We start from the raw sequence: 18,181 nt of genomic DNA, 5'->3' as shown, positions 1-18,181 counted from the left end.
TAAATCTGTTTCCTTTTAAATTTGTCTTAATATTCTGCTATCAAAAATCAGGTTTTTTGTAGGATTAGGAAATAATGATGGTTAGGATGCAGCAGATCATATTTGCACCATTTTCTGTCATTTTCTCTTTCACTCATTTCTCTTTGAAATGAATTTAACATTAATATATTAATGAAAATACTGTACTGGATGACTTCTCATTTCTGTTACCACTTCTTCCTCTGAAAAGAACAGGAGAATGTTGGAGTTTATGAAAAGGTCCTTGCCAGTAAGGCTGAGAGTATCATTGTAACCTAGCTAACAATTACATTGCTTTGTTGATTAAATTTAACAGGGAGTCCCTATTATTCAGTTCTTCAATAACTTCTACTGACATGTTTGCACTTTGAACTATACTAGTATTGTAATTTTACGGAGCAGTGCAAGCTAAATAGAGTGGCTCTAGATAAATATTTGGACTGAAGCCTTCCAAGCAAGTAGAGGTCCTTTAAGGCTTCCACAGACTTGCAGAATGTTTGAGATTGGCAGGGATCTCTGGACCCATCTTCTCCAACCTCTGCCCCAGCATCTGGAGTGGGATATCTAGGACTGCATCCGGGTGGCTTTTGAAGATCTCCAAGGAGGAGGCTGCACAACCTATTTGGGCTACCTGTGTCAGTGCACACAGCACAGAAGTGCTCGCTGATGCTTGGATGAAACCTTCTGTGTTCCAGTTTGTGCACATTGCCTCTTATCCTGGCCCTGGACGCCTCTGAAAATAGCTTTCTCTGTCATCTTTGCAACCTGCCTCAGTTATTTGTACACTGTGATAAAGTCTTCCTGATCCTTTGCTTCTTTAGGGTGAACAGTCTTCCCAGTTCTCTCAGCTTCTCCTCATGGGAGAGATGCTCCTGTCCACTGATCACTTGCTGGTGCTCTGCTGGGGAGCACTCCAGATGTGGCTTCACTATTGCTGAGTAGAGAGAAAGGAGCATCTCTTGAACAGCTGGTGAATTGTCTATCTGCTATTTAACAATTATCAGTGTTCCGTTATCTTGTAAAGATGATTGATGAAGAAAAAAAAAAAAAAAACAAAAAAACTTTATCTTTCTCTTGAAGTTGAAGGGTAACTGCATTAATCTGAGCCCTGGCTAGGCCTGAGTGTACAGGATATCCTTAATCTGAATTCTCCCTGCAGTTTTTGGCCTATGACTTTTATTTCCTGTTCTAAATTCTGCTGTGGAACAAATTGAATTGCTGCCAAGCAATGGTCAAGTTCCCCAGGAACTTGAAAAAACTTGAAGTTAAAGGCATTTGAAGGTGCGTGGAATAACTCCGTAAAATTTTTGTAAGTTAAAGCTAAATTTTGCATGGAAATTTCAAGGTCTTTGAATGAAAAAGAATTTAGTTTAGTTTTAAGATGAGTTTAGACAAGGTTTTTCAAATTAAACTTTTTTTTTTTAAGGATGTAAAGTCGTGTAAAAATGCAGTGGGAAAAATGTTATGATGAGTGGATGGCACTGGATTATATAATATTGTATTAAATTGAGTAGTACAGCCAGTTAGTCACTCCTTGGCACACCAGATGATTTGTGATAGCAAATTATCAGATTAGTTGTTTAGGAATAGACACATTACTGTCTCATGGTAATGGGTAGAAGCTGCTTTGTTATTCTATGACAACTGCTCTTACAGAGTCGCAGAATGACTTGGGCTAGAGAGGACCTCAAAGATCACCTGGTTTCAAGACTCCCTCTGTCTCCCCCAGCCTCACACAGGATTGCCAACCAGAAGAGCCCTGGCTAGGTCTGAGTGCGCAGGATATGCTCTTGATTTTTAGCCTTTTATTTCTTTCAATCTTATCCTCTGATTGCTATTAGTGAGCACAGTCATATTCCTGTTTTCAAGAGTAAGCACTAAGTTTGCTTGCTTTGGCTGCTCTTACCCACTCAAAGGTTGTGTAGTCATTCGTCAATTTGGATCACGCAGCTTCTTTGCTGTCTCTCTTTTCTTTCTACTTTATATTGGCCTGTCAGATCAGTGGATCAAACACATTCTTTAAAAAAGTTCTACTTCAAATATGCACTAAGTATTGGATTTTTATAGTAGTAAGTGGTTGCTTCGCAAAAATTAGTTTGAATCTCTGCTTTGGCCATCTCTTTCTCAAATTGGCCTCCCACTGCTTTTTTGTTCTGACAAGAAGCGTCTTATATCAATGTTTTGGTATTACTGTGAAAAGTTTACAGTGTTAGCTGTTTTTCTCTTGATTCTTTGTGTATGCCTTTGTGTACTATGTTTCTTCCTCTTTTTTTTTTTTTTTTTCTGAATATTCCACTCTACCATTGTTCCTGGATTTGCTTCCTCTATTCCATGTTTTTGTTGGTGCTAAATCCCTGTTCCACTCTTTCCTTCTGCAGACTTACCACTAAGTGTGTTCTGCATTCCCACTGCGAAACATCACATTTTCATAAATGCTTCTTTTGTCCTTCACTGTGTTGCACCATGTCAATATTTAAAATTATATCAAGACAGTCCATGTTATTAGCACATAAGATTCCAGTCTTCAGCAGACTAAAGAAAACACAATTACAAAAAAAAAAATCTTTATGGCTTCGCTGAATAAAAAGCACTTCTTTATATTAGGAGAAAATAAACATGAGCTTTCCAAGTGTAACGGCCTTCCTTTATTTACTCTCACATTTGCATAAGATTTGAGCTGCTCCTAAGAAAAAGTACAAAGAATGGCAAAACAACAGCTGATGTTGGGACAGATTAATCTCTGCAAGTGTATGGAGGAATTTTCTTTTACAGATCAGAAAGTTATCTGATTCTGAATTTGTGGAAAGCAGAAGGGGTATTATACATATACATATATATGTAATTATGTGGGAAAATAATGTAAATTCATCATACCAAATTCCTTAATCCTGAGACAAGGGTAAGTGAACAAAGAACAATACTTTCATCTTATTTGGTTGATTGCCACTTGAATTATAAACATTTAACATGATAGTGGTCTGTTTTTTTTCCTCTTGCCTGTAATTCTTTTAGCTTACCCAAGTGTTTGCGTTACCTTGAGAAAACTGAAGTGGAAAAAAAAAAAAAATAGAAAAGAAAAAAAAATCATGAAACACTTTTGGGGTTGTTATATGATAGGCAAACTCCAAATACCCTTTGTTGGTTTCCTTGCAAATGGAAATGCTACATCTGATCAAACAGATAAGTAGACACGGTCACGGACTTAAGAAACAAGTGATTTTATGGTGTTTTGTACATTTCAACGCTCTGCCAGTGTAAAAGCTGGTAGTGGTGGAAGAGAGGCAGGAGGTTTCTGTACTGATTCAAAGCTTTCCCTTCTTTTGGAAATGGAAATTTATTTTCCAACTGACTGAGAATCTGACAGAATGTTGGATTCTGTTCCTCTAAGAGCTCTTTATTATGGATTTGGGTCTTGTTATTGAAATAGTTGGGTAATACAGCAAAGACTTCCAGGTCCAGTATCTCAGTCAAATCTAATTTTAAATTAAACTTTTAAATGAAAGTGCTTTGTCCTTCATTTCTCTTTTTTCCTTTCTACTTGATGCTTAATTTGAAATGTCCAGCTGATTTTTGTAGGTTGGATGGGCAGTTTTGCAAAAACTGAATGATTTGGGATGTGCTTTTGCAGTAGAGTCAAGTTCTTTTGTTTTTCTTAGGACATTCCAATCAGAGAGGGTATGGTGTGTCTCTAGGTAAAGTGAAGATGTTTATATAGAGCTCCAGAATGACACCTGAAGGCAGATGATGGGTGCTTATAAGTAAAATGCAGATGTTCATTGCTGTTTAAGTAACTTATTATTACTTGAACTATCAGAAAACATGTTTTTTTTTTTCTGATTTTCCTGTTTTTATCCCACTTATATTCATATTTCTCCTTGAATGTAGGATACATCTGTGAGTTGTACTGTGCTTTATAAAGTACATAGAAAGACCAGTTACACATCATGGAAAGCTTGTATCTAAGGCCAAGCAAAATAGGGAGCAATAGTGCACTGATCAAGTGCGTGTGTGTGTGTGTGTGTGTACATTCCAGTCTCAATCTCATATCTATTTTTGATAGCTTGCATTCGTTATTAAGCAGTCTAACTTTTCATTTGTAGATTTGAAGAAAACACTTGCAGTCTTGCTGGATAATATCTTGCAGCGTATTGGGAAACTGGAGTCTAAAGTGGAAAATCTTGTACTTAATGGAACAGGAGCAAACTCTACCAACAATACTACCACTCCAGCTCCCAGCTTAGGAGCAGTCGAAAAGCTTAATGTAGCAGGTGGGTATAGCAAAATCTGTATTTTCTGTCTCTATGCTGTGTGTTTTTTCAGTTGCGAGTATTTGAAATGTCTTACAAAAGTCTAAGCCAAATCAATTACACTCAATAGCACTGATCTTTTACAAGCTCAGAGAAGACTTTCTGTGGTAACTTGCAGAAAATAATGTTTTCTGCCAGACAGGGATAGTCTACTTTATTAATAGTAAATATTTCATAGTTTAAAGTGATTGTATGTTAGAAGTCAGACCAACATAAGTCTTGCCTGCGCTTGGCTTTCCTAGCAAAATAAATACTAATCTTGAGGGACTGTGTTCAGATATTGTAAAATGGAGTAGATGTAAGCTTTGGTAGGGAAGTGCCATTGTCAGGACGTCAGGGAGAGTGGTTGTGAAATGATGACATGATTAAAGCATGCCAGCAGACCTAAATGTTCACTTCTCTATCCTATTCTGTTCGTACTAGGATATTCAGCACCTACTGTCTCTCAGTGAGAGAGGTTTTCTCTGTCTCATTTGCCAAATAATATAGAAGTACGCTTATAGGAATTTAGCAAGCCCTTTGCATTCATTTTATACTACTGTTTACCTTGCAGTAACTATTTTTTCCCAAGTTTTCAGTCTTCATTAGGCTGAAGACAGATTAGAAAGTGAAGAAATTTTGCACTTGTAGAGTGCTGTCAGAGTAAACCATGCTGCTAGTACAAGGGATACACCACTACGTCTTAATCGTCAGAATGCAAGCTAGTATAATATTGCTATAGATTCAAAATTATAAATAATCATCCAAGGTCATTTTTAATTTTACCTTTTATAGTTTGACAACAGAGAGATTTGATGCTGTTATTTCAGTAGGTTTGTAGAGAAGTGATAGAAGTAAACTCTTGTTATTGCTTCCTCATTTGTAAGCAAAGAACCATGATTTTTGTCTGACCAGAAAACACATTTAATCAGTGCTTAGGACAAATGAATTTGGTTGTTATTGTAGTCGATAACTATCACAGTTTTGATACTGACAAGCAAATTTTAAGAAGCTTGGTAGAAGTTCTCAGACTTCTGTATCTATGTAGCTTTTTGTTGCCTGGGGCTTGGTCTGTGGCAGAGAGCACTATTTGCCTTTTTAGAGTTTTAAGTTTTGACTTTTGATGCCCTAAGTTTGAAATGTCTGAAGTATCTGTAGTGAATAGCAAGAGCAGAAAAACTTTTAAGAGACAGCTACTTAAGTTTTGATTATATATTGTTCTGGTGCCTGTTTGGATGATGTCACTGTTCAGGTGTCTCCAGGATGGGTAGCACTGATGGCTTATCCTTGTGTATTTGCTAGTTAAAGTGCTTGTATTTGTCCACTTGAAGCAAAAGGTGGAGGCACTTCCAAATGGAAGTGAAAATTTTGTTTCTACTTCTGTCTTCACAGTCGTTTCCTGAAAGTAACAAACTCTAGAAGTTACATAGCTACTGCATGGAATTCCAAAAATAAACTTAGTAAATAAATGTTGCAATTGCTGATCTTACGTATTGCTAACGCATTCATTAATTTAGAAAATAAAAAAGACTTTTTTTTATCTGCAAGCTGGGAGGAACAGAAAAATGATTAGTGGGCATTTCTCCTTCCAAAGCCTGTCCTCAAGTGGTATTTTTTTTTTTTTTTTTTAGGTATATGCCTGAAATTGAGAAAACAATTGTAAGCACAATTGTAAGTTTTTAAATGCTGGGCAGAGGAGCATGAGAATGGAAGTATTCTAGTTTAGTTTCTGAGTCCAGTAACTAGAATTAGTCTGGGTTGTTGTTTTTTTTTTTAGTTGATTTTATCAGACTGTAATAAACATGACAAGAATGTAGCTATGACTCAGATTTATGGATTGCACAACTCCGTGTATTAAGGCAGATTAAGGCACTGCCAATTGGACCACATTGGAATTCTTTTTTTTTTTTTAATTTTCCACAATGTCCATACAGACAACCAGAATGGCAGTACAGAAATAGAATTCCATTCATCGTATTAAAATGTATGTTTGTCTTCCTCCTGTTTTTCAGCCTAGATGCAAATTTTGTGTTTGAGTATGCGAGTAGTCCACACAGTGCTGGAGAGGATGTGTTTTGAGAAATAGTTGCCAGTTGCAGTTACTGAAAAAGTAGTTGAAAAATCATCTTGTTTAAACCCGCTGCAGTGCTTCTCAAAGAGCTGAGATCAGAGGATATTTAATTTTGCCCATACACCCGTTGACTGTAAGATATCTGTTGGTCCAGGAAAGTTCTTATGTGTAACTGAGAAACTTGCAGGGTTGCTTGTAATGCACTACGTGTAAGCTGAAGTTACCACGTTCTCTTAATGTTGAATCTGTTATCTTTCTAGTGGGGGGAAAAAAAAAAAAGCCCTACAAATTTTCTATGTGCTTTTCTAATATTCTTTTGTGGGTATACATATCCAGATGTTGAATGGTCCCAGCAGGTGCCTGAACAGCTCTGCAGTGTTTGTTAGTGGGCAGCAAGTGCCTGTAACTCTTCTATGACAGGGTTAATAAAGGCGTACACAGACCTTACAACCTCAAATATGAAGAAACAGACAAGAAAGGTCATCTGAATCATATAAATGAGGAGAGACCTAATACACAATCTTGCTGCTTTTTGTAGCTACTTTTAAAACAACTGGAACTGCTGTATGAGGTTATTTGAAGGGCAACTGAAGGTCATATTGAGCTTTTATCAGCTTCTTCCTTAGGTTTTCTTGGAAAGTAAGTGATAGTATGAGTATGAAAATGATGAAGTAGGTGAATTTGTTTAGGAAGAGGTAAAACATCCAGAATCTTGACAACAAAGATTCAATGTAAAATATATTAAACCAGTGTTCAACAAACAATGTAGCCTGTGTATCTAATGTAAGATAATGTGAGCCACAGAGTCCAGGGGTCCAGATGGTTGTTTAACTGGGAGGACTTACAACTTGGTGTATTATGCAAAAAATAATAAATTGCATCATAAAATTATCGTTACCTCATAACAGATTGAGCAATGCTTTCTGTGAAGGAGCCTGTCAATGAAGGAAAAAGAATGCAGTTTTGAATACTTATCTATCTTTATTTTAGGATTAGTAATATAACCAGAACCTGAATTAAATCTGCCTAGCAGCACCCTTGGAGGCTCTTGATCTCTTGTAACAGCAGCCCAATAGAATTGTTTGTGGCTTCCTAAAACAGTTTTGATCAAGTCCTTTAGCCCATGCTTTGACCACAGGAACCTAAATTTATGTGATAGATATTACTTGGCACAGAGCCCATGAGTTTTAGTACAGCAGTCTCATTATCATGCTTAAACCCAAGATAGGCTGCTATTTGGACATTATTTAACATAAGTAAAATGTATGCTTTGAACAATATTTATAACTGTACTTTGGGGCAGATGTACAAACAACTTAGGAATAGCACTGAGGGTTTAAAATCTAGGGGCCATGTGGAATTAGCATTTCATCACTTTCTGAAAGTCTCTTATCAGTTGTGCTCTTGGCAAGGCATACAGAAATGTAGTTGTGTTCTATTGTTTTTGTTTTGCTTTTTTTCATTGTTCCACCTCTGGCTGTCAAATGTGCTGTAGAATTGAGACAGCAGTGGTGAAATCTGCAGCAGAAGATATCACTTCATAGTGATGTGTGAAGTTCTTGGCGTGTTAAATGATCTGAGGAAAATCCATCTGGATTATACTTCTTCATGATAAAAAGGTGGTAACAGTGGGAGGAAATGTTGAGGATTTAGCAAGGTCTGTAGCTTGGCTCCCTCTGAAGTAGGTAAATTCAAGCTTATGTTTGATTCATTCTTCAGTTCACTAAATTCAGAGACCAGAATCTCTCTCTTCCCCTTTGGATTTTTAGACAACTTATATTGTTCGCTTACATGTAGAATGTCCTGACTACTCACATCTGTATTTTGTTTAGGATTATTATTAGTCGTGTGTTGCTACATCTGGTTTCTTCCTCTTAATTTTGTAGAATCTTTCGTTGAGAAGTCAGGTTTGATGATTGGACTTAAATGATGTTAGTGGGCTCTTCCAACCTGAGTGATACTATGATTCTAGGAGCAAACTAGTTTCTTTTTTCTTTTGGTTTGAGCGAGAGGATAATGAAGCAGGAGCTCTTTCTGTCTCAAATATTTTTAATCCTAATCCAAAAGGAGTTGAGCATGGGATCTCTACTTGAGGATGATGTGAGCTGATCTCTGCATGGATGATGTTAAAAAGCAAAGCTGTGTAGCAGATTGTGTAGGAGTTTGTATTCCTTTTTTTCCCCCTTCTTAGGTCCTTGTGTAAAATTACAAGCGTGCTTTCCTTGTTCTTCTTCCTTCCTCAAAAATGTCAAGCAAGCTTGTTGATTTGACCCTGACAATTTTCAACTGCTTTTTCAGAATCTCAGATTTATGGAAGAGTAAAATGTTAACAGAGATGTTTACAAGACTTCAGCCGGTCACTGACAGATGCAATGAAATCTTTTTTTCTTTCTATCTCCTCTACTTTCATTCAAAAAAATTTGGACAAAAGCTTTAGAGAGATTTGGTAGCCATCTTCTCTGGTTTTGAGACAAATAATATTTTCTTGTTTACATAAGCAGGTACCAATCTAAACATAGATGCATAGCAGATAAGAGTTTTTCTCAAATTTAAACAGGAAGCCTTGAGACACTGCCAATAATAACAAGCTAGGTAAATCTTAAATTACTGTTTCTAAGGTGATAAAATAGAAATGGATGAATGTGAAATCACTGCACTTTCAAGCAGAGCTTGTCCACAGCGCAGCTTCTGTTGCAGCTGAGTGGTTGGATCTATGTGACAGGCAGAAGATCAACTTCTTTTAGGCAGTTTGGTTTTTAACATTAGGGCTTTTCTATGATAAACTGTCATTCAGCTTGATGGCTTTGTAGGATAGAATTCCACTAAGCATATTTTATCACGGAAGACAATCTCCGTGCACAAAAATAATCAAAGAGTCTGCCCTGTTTTCTTCATGGGATTTTTTTCTGATAAGCAGTATGTGAGTTTTGTGTGATGTAGGTTTTGTTGTTAGCTGTGAACCCTTGCTCTGTACTTCAGATAGCTGAGTCTAATTTAAGGAAACAGATACAATTCCTCATTCTTTAGAGTGCTGCTAAACAATAATGGTATTAATAATGAATATGCATGCTACAAAACATTTTTTGAAATAAAGCTATTGACTTGAAGTAAGGGTGAAGGTACTCTGCGACCATTGTCCTTGCTGTACTTCTGTGCATGTTCAGTAAAAACAAATGTTTTTTGTAATTGTCACTATCTTAGATGGTATAATAGCACTGAAAGCTGTGCCCGTCTGGTTGTTTACAAAGTGCTCTTTTGCACTGAAAAATATGACTTAGGAAGATCTTAAGTATGTCTTTGATCCCATAAAAATAGCAGATGAAAGTTAATGTCAAATTCCCCCTACTTCCCCTTTGAACATGGTTGGTTCTTGGAGAGCTGTTGCACTACTCAAAAAAGGAGAATATTTTCACTGTATCTATTCATAGCTTCCAGAGCATTTCTAGCTTATGCATGAACATGTTCTGATGTATAGGCTGTTGAATTCTCTTTAGCAACTTTAAAGATGTTAAGACTAATTTGGCTGCAGACTTCAGTATTTGTCATCTAAGAGATGATGGCATGGATGCCTGTCAGATATCTGGCACCTTTGTGAACATGTAGCAAGGCAGACTGACAAGTCAGTTTCAGCAATGCTGAAAACAGGCATTTTTATTTAATGTTACTATGGTGAAAAGAATGTTTGTCTTTGTGTTTTCATGCACTTCATCCTGCGTGCTTTGAGGTGACGTGCTGAAGGCTGCTAGGTGGGAAGGAAGAATCGGATAACTTCACGAGTTGATTTGTTTCTATGGCTCTTTCCAGTGAACTTTGTTATGCACAGGAGAGGTTTGTTTAACTGTCTGCAACTCTACCTTATCCCATAGTTCTGTGCTTGCAGAGACAAACTTTAAAAAAAAAAAAAAAAAAAAAAAAAAGCCCAAGTATTGCTGCTTGTTCTGAATTTCCAATGCTGTCCTCTTAAGAGCACCACAGAGGGCTTTTCTTCAGTTAAAATAGCAGGTACAATATTATCCATGGTGCTGCATTGAAAACCAAACTAGTCCTCACAAAACATCATGATGTACCGGATGTAATAGGATGTGGGCTGCACTGATTCTTATAGCCAAGATTATAGCTTTCTTGAGGTAATGCTTTGCTGAGACTCATATTTATTGTGCCTTATCCATTGTATTCTTTTTTCACACAGCATATAATAGCAAGCAGCTTTTCCCACTTTTCTGTCAGTTTGCTTCCTGCAAATCCAACAGCACATGGAGCTAAGGAGAATTGTGTGTTTTCAAGCCTCACCATTACAGCACAGTGTAATGACCGTGCAGAGGACCACACATGACTATTTTCCACTGCAGTGCTAAGCTGTATTAGTAATGCTGAAAGGGGCTGTTAGTGGTCCCCTGGGCTGCATTTTGATTAACCACTTGACTGCTACTTGAAATTTCCTAACATTGCATCGATTTCAGTTGTGTTAATGGAACACAGCAGCACAGCTGGTGTGAGGATGGACTAGCAGTAGGAAAGCGATTTTTCTCTAAATCATACCAATGCTTTTGCTACTGAAGATTCTAAAATGTTAGTAGGAAGCATTTTGTGCTCTGCATTTAAAATTATTGTAACCTTTCGTTGATTTCTTTGAATGCATTGATAGCTCGTTCAGCTCACACTGCAAATTCTCTCTCTTACCAGCTGGAGAGGAAAATATGAGTTAAATTCAGAATGTGTTAATTAGAGGAGAAGGGAAGGGAGATCTTGCACAAACAAAAAAGCCTTTAACTGCAGTGTTGCTTCTAACCTTAAATGCCAGATTTCTGGACAGACATAGAAGCAAAAAGAAGATTACGTGAATTGAAGTAAGAACAATATGTTTATTGATTGATCAAAAGCGGAAAAAAGAGAGATGATTACTCTGTCCTTTTGATACTAAGGAGAATTCTGCTTTTGTGAAAACTGACAGGAACGCTTTGAGTTGAGGCATTATGTGTGCTAGAATTAATCACGGGTTTTTTTATATGCTTTTTTTTTTTTTTTTTTTTTTTTTTGCTCTAGTCTAGGAATGAGGGTTTGGGCCTCAGTATTCCTAAGTGTACAAGCTTCTATGTCATGTTAAATTCTTCAGATGTTTGTATTCTCTGAAGAATGAAGAGTTGGTCCTTAGAAGGCAAGATAGGCTGCTGGTATCACAGTCTGCAAGTTCAGTACTATTGTGGCTTTTTTATTTGCTTTAACTAGCAGAACTATTTTAAAACTTATGACAAATGAAATACCTACCAAGCAATAATCACTATTGAATTACTATTCTTTTGAGTCTTTGTTTCTATTAATTGTAACTATTATTAAGCTTGCATCTTTATGAATTTTTTCCAGTCTTTCTAACTGTATGATAGAAAGAACAGCACAAAAATTCTTACGCCTCTCATAAAATTCTTCCTTTGAAGGCTGTGCGTGTAGCAAAGGGACAAAACATGTATGTAGCACTCAGTGATCCTGCTTTTTACTGTTCTGTTAGTGAGTGATTAGCAAGCAAACAAGAAATCATTTTCCTATTGCAGATTGCTCTTTGAGCCATAGTTTTCTCTTGGGGGCTATGAAGCTTCAGTAAAACAAACAACTCCTGACGTTGTGATTAGTTGTGAGAGCAATGAAGGTCTGTACCTGTGAAGTGATGTTCAAATAGCGTAACGTCAGAGGCGTGTGACTTTACCCAATCTCTCTTTACTCATGCACAGCAACGAAGGAGAAATACCTTTTCTGGTGCAAGATCAGGTGGCTTAGCTTAGATCTGCCAAGTCAGTCATGTGAACGTGCCAGACTTTGCACTGAAATAACTCATAGTTGTTCACAAGTTCAGTTTCACCTGCTGTGCACCAGCAATCTCTGATGCAGAGCTGTTAATCTTTAAACAGCTGCAGACATTTGTGAAGTGAACACATGGTGGCTGTCTGAACATCAGGATGGATTTGCAATGATGTATTGAGTGTCTCAGGACCTCACTTAATAGAGCGCTGCATTAAAAAGCATCTGTGAGCTCATAGATTTATAATGTGCTCACACTCTTGTTTTCAGTTTGTCAATCCATTGACTTTCAATGTACTAATGTGTTAGGGGGATGCTAAATAATTCCCTGTCAGTAAGAATTAAGTTAGGTTCGAAACACCTCAGTGTCTGTGGAAAGGAAATTGATGTCGTGACTCAAAGCTTACGAGGAAGAATTGTCTTATCTAGTATTGTTCTGTACTGATTTGACAGTTCTTGTGTTTCTAACTGTTGGCTTGAAGTTCCAAGCTTTGGCTGGAAAGAGGCTTTGTAATTTGCGTTTTAATTGCTATAAACCCTAATTAAGGATAAAAATCTAAGTCATTTCTTAAATACTGTTTTCCATCAAAAATAGCATTTATGTCAGACTTAATGGTGTGTTTTTCCACGTTGGAAACAACCCATTACTTGTATCTAGATTTGGAAGATCATGATGTGTTGATAAGCATCCCCAGTGTTCCATTTGCTTCATGTTGTCTTTGTAATCTATCTGAAAATATGCATTGCTGGTACCTGCTTGAGATGGTCCCAAATTTCCATGGAATACGTAAGATATACTCTCATCTGGTTCCAGCCAAAGGAGAAAGCTCTAACAGTAACAAGGATGGTGGAAGCCTGGGAACAAAGCAGGAGTAAGCTTATGTGGCAGTATGGGCACACTGAGCTACACATGCTGGGAAAACCCTACACTTCTGATAGCTTACAAGGATGTTTACTCTGTTTCCAACTGTAGTTCAAAACAGATAATGTAGTAATGTAGTAAGGATGAGTAAAGGAGCTGTCTTCTGAGTTTTAATGTTATAACAAATGCTACATAGTAGGATTCTTCAGATGTGTCTGGATGTGGATTCTTAAAAGGAGGGATTCATTAGGCTGTTAGAACTGTGAAATGAAATTCAGTTGTGGTCTGTTTCTCTCTAGATCTCATAAATGGAGCCCAAGAACAGTGTGAATTGCCTCCTATGGATGGTTTTCCTCACTGTGAAGGGAAAATAAAGGTAACTGTGAGCTGTTTTTAATTTGTTACATTTATTTTGTTAAAAACTGAATATCTGTTGCAAGAAGTCACTACTCAGTGGTGTAAGGGAAGAAAAGTTGAGTCAAAAAGATGATGTTTAGGAGCACACGTCACTACAAAACTTAGAACTTAGGCTCCCAGCAGAGAAGTTGTTCCATTTCCAAACAGAAAGCCATTGTCTTGTTCATGATGATGACATCTATCAATTCACCCTAAAACTTCATTTAGATGGAAAGCTTTAAAAAAATAGTTAAAAATAAATGTAAATAAAACAAGATCATTCCATTCTGGTTTGAGGATATACATCTAATTCTCTGTAAATCATACATTTTACTAGTATTGCAGTTGGAAAGACTAAATGTGGAAAATCATCATACATCCACTGGAAAAGAAAAATAATAAACTTACAAAAATTGGCCTTTTTTTTTTTTCCCCAAACATTTCAACAAATGTAAGGAGACTGTGGTTAATAGTTGGACTAAAAGGAAAATTGCTGGATGTTCACATAGAATTATCAAGTATTACTTTTTTTTTACTGAAGGTGTACACAACTGGAGAATTCCATGCAGAGTTTTGTTACCTTTTTTTCTGTAAATAAAAACTCTTTGACTCACTTTTGGTTTGTTTTTTTTTTGGGAGGGGGGGGAGGGTTTCAGTTTTTAATTTTTTTTAAAGATAATCTCTAACTGTTGATTCTCTGGCCTGTGTTCTGGTCCATTTTCACATACTGGCTGTGAAGTGGCTATGTAATACATCATTCAGCTGCTAAAATAAGACTGTAAATGAATCATTTGCTGCTTCAGAAATGTCAGATTCTTGCCAGAATCAGGCAGATTCCAATCTTTGTAATTCAGACAGCCTGTTACATTCCAGAGCAGCTGTAACAGGGCAATAGGAGTCAACTCCAGCCACACCCACATGTGTGAATCCTTGAATATATTTTCTTTTTGATATTTGCTTCTGTTTGCATGGTTATCACTTTGTATAAACCGTATTCAAATTTGGTATGTAATTACTTCCCCAGTGTAGTTGAATGCTGACATGCAGCATGCTGCAAAATATTCCTAAACTTCCTTTTGGTTATTTGTCAGTTTTGTTTGTTTGGATATAGTGACTCACAGCTTTCCTCTGTTATTTTTGACTTCAGTGTGAAATAGTGTAATTTAGAGTTATTATGTGGTGCTTAACCCTAACAGACTGTATCTTTGTTTTGTTTCAGTGGATGAAAGATATGTGGCGATCGGATCCCTGTTATGCAAGTTATGGTGTAGATGGGTCCACATGCTCCTTTTTTATTTACCTCAGTGAGGTCAGTAATTTTTTTGTCCATCTAAGGGGAACATTAGATGCCTCTGTAGTTTTTGGAAACTATTTGCAAGCAATTTCTCAAAACAAATCATGATTTTCTTCAGAAAACAATTAGAACAGAATTATTAAAAGTGTTGCTATTTTTCTTAGATCCTCCAGGTGTTTCTAACATGGAGAATCTTAATATTTATAACTGAATTGGTGTAAACAGCAACTATTGAGTGAGTTTTCACTAGACATCCTGTGTAACTGAAGAATGAAGCTTTATCTGTGTAGCTCCTGAGGTAGCAATAGACAGGAATATTAGGGGAATTGTTTGGAATGTGAAATTTGGAAAGTGAAACAAGTTAGAAGCTATTAACAGAAAATAATAACCCCCAAAAGTCATTATCTGCAAATTCACTCGAAAATAATGTTGGTTAAAATTTTTTATGTCTGTCCTAGTTTGGTACACAGCTGAGTAGGGGGCTTGCCCTTAAACTTTGGTTTGCTTGTTTCTCGAGGATTTCCTGTTTCCTGAATATTTGTTCTCCAAGGTGAAATTTTGAGTTTTTCTGTGGGCTCAGTTACCAGCTTGTGGTGTATGTGCCAGAAATAATCAGGTGTATTTAGTCACTTGACCCTTTCCTTCTTATTAGTAAAATTTTGCTAACTTACAGCAGTGGTTCTGGGTAATAGTATAGATACATGGTGAATTTCTACCTGTAGACAAGTTGGAGAACTAATGTGGTTGTAGAACTGTGAAATTGCTTTAATTGTGTAGCTACTGCAGGATTTGGGTGGAAATAGGTTGAGTTCTTAAATTCTGTATCTGAGATTACAACAGTAAGTCTTTTGTTTAAGTAACTCGGTTGTAGTGAAAGCAGATTCTGTTTGGTTACTCATTTAATGGCAGCTGAACTTCTCAAGGCATTGCTTTAAGCAGAAGTAGTAGTTATGCATATCTAAACACCTATCGAAAGGAATAAAAAATGCTGCCTTTACCTGCAAATTTGACTCACTCCAGTGCTAGCACTTTGTGTTAATTTATGGGCTGTGAAGCTAGGATAGAGAAGTCACAGGATTACTGTTTTATTTACTTTATTATAGAAGCGGAATGTACAGTTTCATAATCATCTGAAGTTGATCTAAGTTTCTACTGAAAGGTTATGTTTTAGTGAAGTTGCATTTGTATCAGTATTATGAAGTTGCAGTGTACTGTCAGCCAGCTGATGCTTCATGTTTTTAATGCAGATGTATCTTAGAAGTGAGGGTACCTGTCAACTGAATGTGAGAATCTGATGCTCTTAAATGACAAATTAAATATTTTATATTCTTGTGACAGTATTTTCTGTGACAATCTTCTCTGATCATCAGTTTTGAAAACTCTGTTGATGCTGTTAGTCTTTTTCATAATTGATATTTCAGCTCATCCTCATGGTGAAATGTGAGTAGATGTTGATCCTGATGCTTCTTATGTTTCAGAACGTCAATTTTGCTTGTACAGATGCAGATAACCACCATTCAGGTGCATCATTTTCATTGCTGTTTTCTTCCAGTCCTAAATGAAGTGCTTCAGCTTTCCAAAAAGGGTGCTTAGTATAGAGCTTCATGTTAGATAGCATGATGTAACTGTGTTAGAAACATGACATCTTCCTATATACATAAGCACTTGTTCTTTCACATACAAATGAAAGTTCTGAAGGTATGGTGCAAGTTGTGAACTCTTTCTTGCCCCAGTCTTGTTCTTCAATTTTTATTGCAAGTAGTAGCTGTTACTGTTCCCGTAGCCAGGACCTTATATCTTGGATCAGGACCATTGCACTCATATGTTAGTATGCCAAATACATAGTACCTTCCTGAAATAAACTTCCAAGTCTATAGGGATGAGTACACTAACAGTGTTCTGTTATGAACTCAGTTATGACAGTGGAAATTGGATTCAAATTCTTTTGTTCAGCTGAAACTTTTCAAGACTCTTAGGGAAACTTTGAATCAAACTTTCAGGATGTTGGTGAAGCAGAGAAAAGTTACCACTTAAAGCTCTGCATTCAGGAAATGTATTACTTGGTAATGTTGTATGTTAGTTAAACGTTAAACCTTTTGGATGAAAAACTGTATTAGTAAATAGCAGTTCACCTATTCGTTTAGGAAATGCTATGAGCCGTTGGCTTTTTTGCTTGTAAGTTCACAGCTAGCAGGAAGAGGCATGAAGAAGCCATTCTCATCTTGCTGGTGAATGAAATACATCTTCTAGTTGGTAAATGGAATAAGAGGATTCATTAGGTGTCGCTTCTTAGAATGCTGTGCAATAAGCTAGTCTATATTGAAATATTTTCTAAATATGCACACAGTTAATGCAAAGATTGTATCAAGTGCTCTTATAGGTATTATACTTCTAGAACTTTCTGAATTTTTTTGTCCATTTTTGTTGTCTAATCTGCTAGCCAACATATTTTAGGGGATTCATAGTATTTCTATAAACTTTAAGCCAAGGTGTTATGAAGGATGTATTGTTTTTCTAATGTACAGACTTCATCAGCTTATGGAGGCCAAATGGTTTTTCAAGAGTGTAGGGATGTGAATTTTTCTTTAAGAAGAAATGTAGAATTTGGGCAACTTCTTGTTTCATAACGGAACAAGAATGCAATAAATACCTTCATCTGTGTGTTTATTTGGAAACTTCAGACAAAGACCTTATATTTATCTATTTAAGTTTTGTCCCTGTGACAGAATGTACAACTAATATTGGTCGAGCATGTTATTAACCGTGAGTTTAAATTTGGTGTTCTTAATCCTATGATTAATTCCATGATTAATGCCCAGCAGCAGAGCTTGAAAGCTTAAATGCTTGCAAATGCAAGCATGAAATGAAATTCTAATAACACTACAATGATGTGGATTTATGAGGTGTGTTGGCTACTAAGGATAACTGGAAATGCTGCTGCAAGAGTAATTTGTCAAAATGGACAGAGATGAGGAGTTGACAGTTCATAGTGTGATTGTACAGCTGAATGATAAATGTGTCTACAGAGCTCTCAAGTCAAAACTGCTCATTTAAAATATTAAAATGCATTGTGGCTCTAGCAGGATTTTCATGTTAGGATTTTTCTCGTTAAGGTAGCAGGCTAGGAATAAGATGGCTGTGTACACATCCTCTGTTTGAAAGGGCAGCGTACGCATCAGATTACGTGTGCCTACTTTTGCTCTTGTGATCCTATCTACAAATTCATTACGACAAGCATGTATACCTTTCTGTACTCTTCTGAGATCTGCTTTTTCTACTGAAATAACTCACTTAAGATATTAAACTCATCACTCTGTTGTAAGTCAATTTCAAAACTGTAAACAAAAGAGCACAAAATACTAAATTTTGTTTTGTAGTGCAGATCAGAAACAGAGAGACAAAGTAACTTGTCAAGTCTTAGAAACAAAGTTAGGAGTAGAACTCAAATCTTTGAGTAACTCTTG

The 18,181-nt window shown here is 36.6% G+C and overlaps 1 protein-coding gene across 5 annotated transcripts in view; it reads left to right on the top strand.

Moving 5' to 3' along the window:
- The window catches only part of MGAT5 (alpha-1,6-mannosylglycoprotein 6-beta-N-acetylglucosaminyltransferase), a 113,722-nt gene that overhangs the window by 43,616 nt on the left and 51,925 nt on the right, over positions 1 to 18,181 (top strand). For all 5 annotated transcript variants that reach the window (XM_052674851.1, XM_052674850.1, XM_052674852.1 and 2 more), the window contains 3 exons: positions 4,119 to 4,286; positions 13,327 to 13,403; positions 14,643 to 14,732. In XM_052674851.1, the coding sequence (XP_052530811.1) occupies positions 4,119 to 4,286; positions 13,327 to 13,403; positions 14,643 to 14,732 (335 nt within the window). The remainder of the gene's footprint in view (positions 1 to 4,118; positions 4,287 to 13,326; positions 13,404 to 14,642; positions 14,733 to 18,181) is intronic.

The sequence above is a fragment of the Tympanuchus pallidicinctus genome, unplaced genomic scaffold, assembly GCF_026119805.1.
Source record: "Tympanuchus pallidicinctus isolate F22 unplaced genomic scaffold, pur_lepc_1.0 scaffold15, whole genome shotgun sequence".
In the NCBI taxonomy this organism is placed as follows: Eukaryota; Metazoa; Chordata; class Aves; order Galliformes; family Phasianidae; genus Tympanuchus; species Tympanuchus pallidicinctus.
Note: the sequence above shows the minus strand (reverse complement) of the source record. Positions and strands in the feature narration are given on the sequence as shown.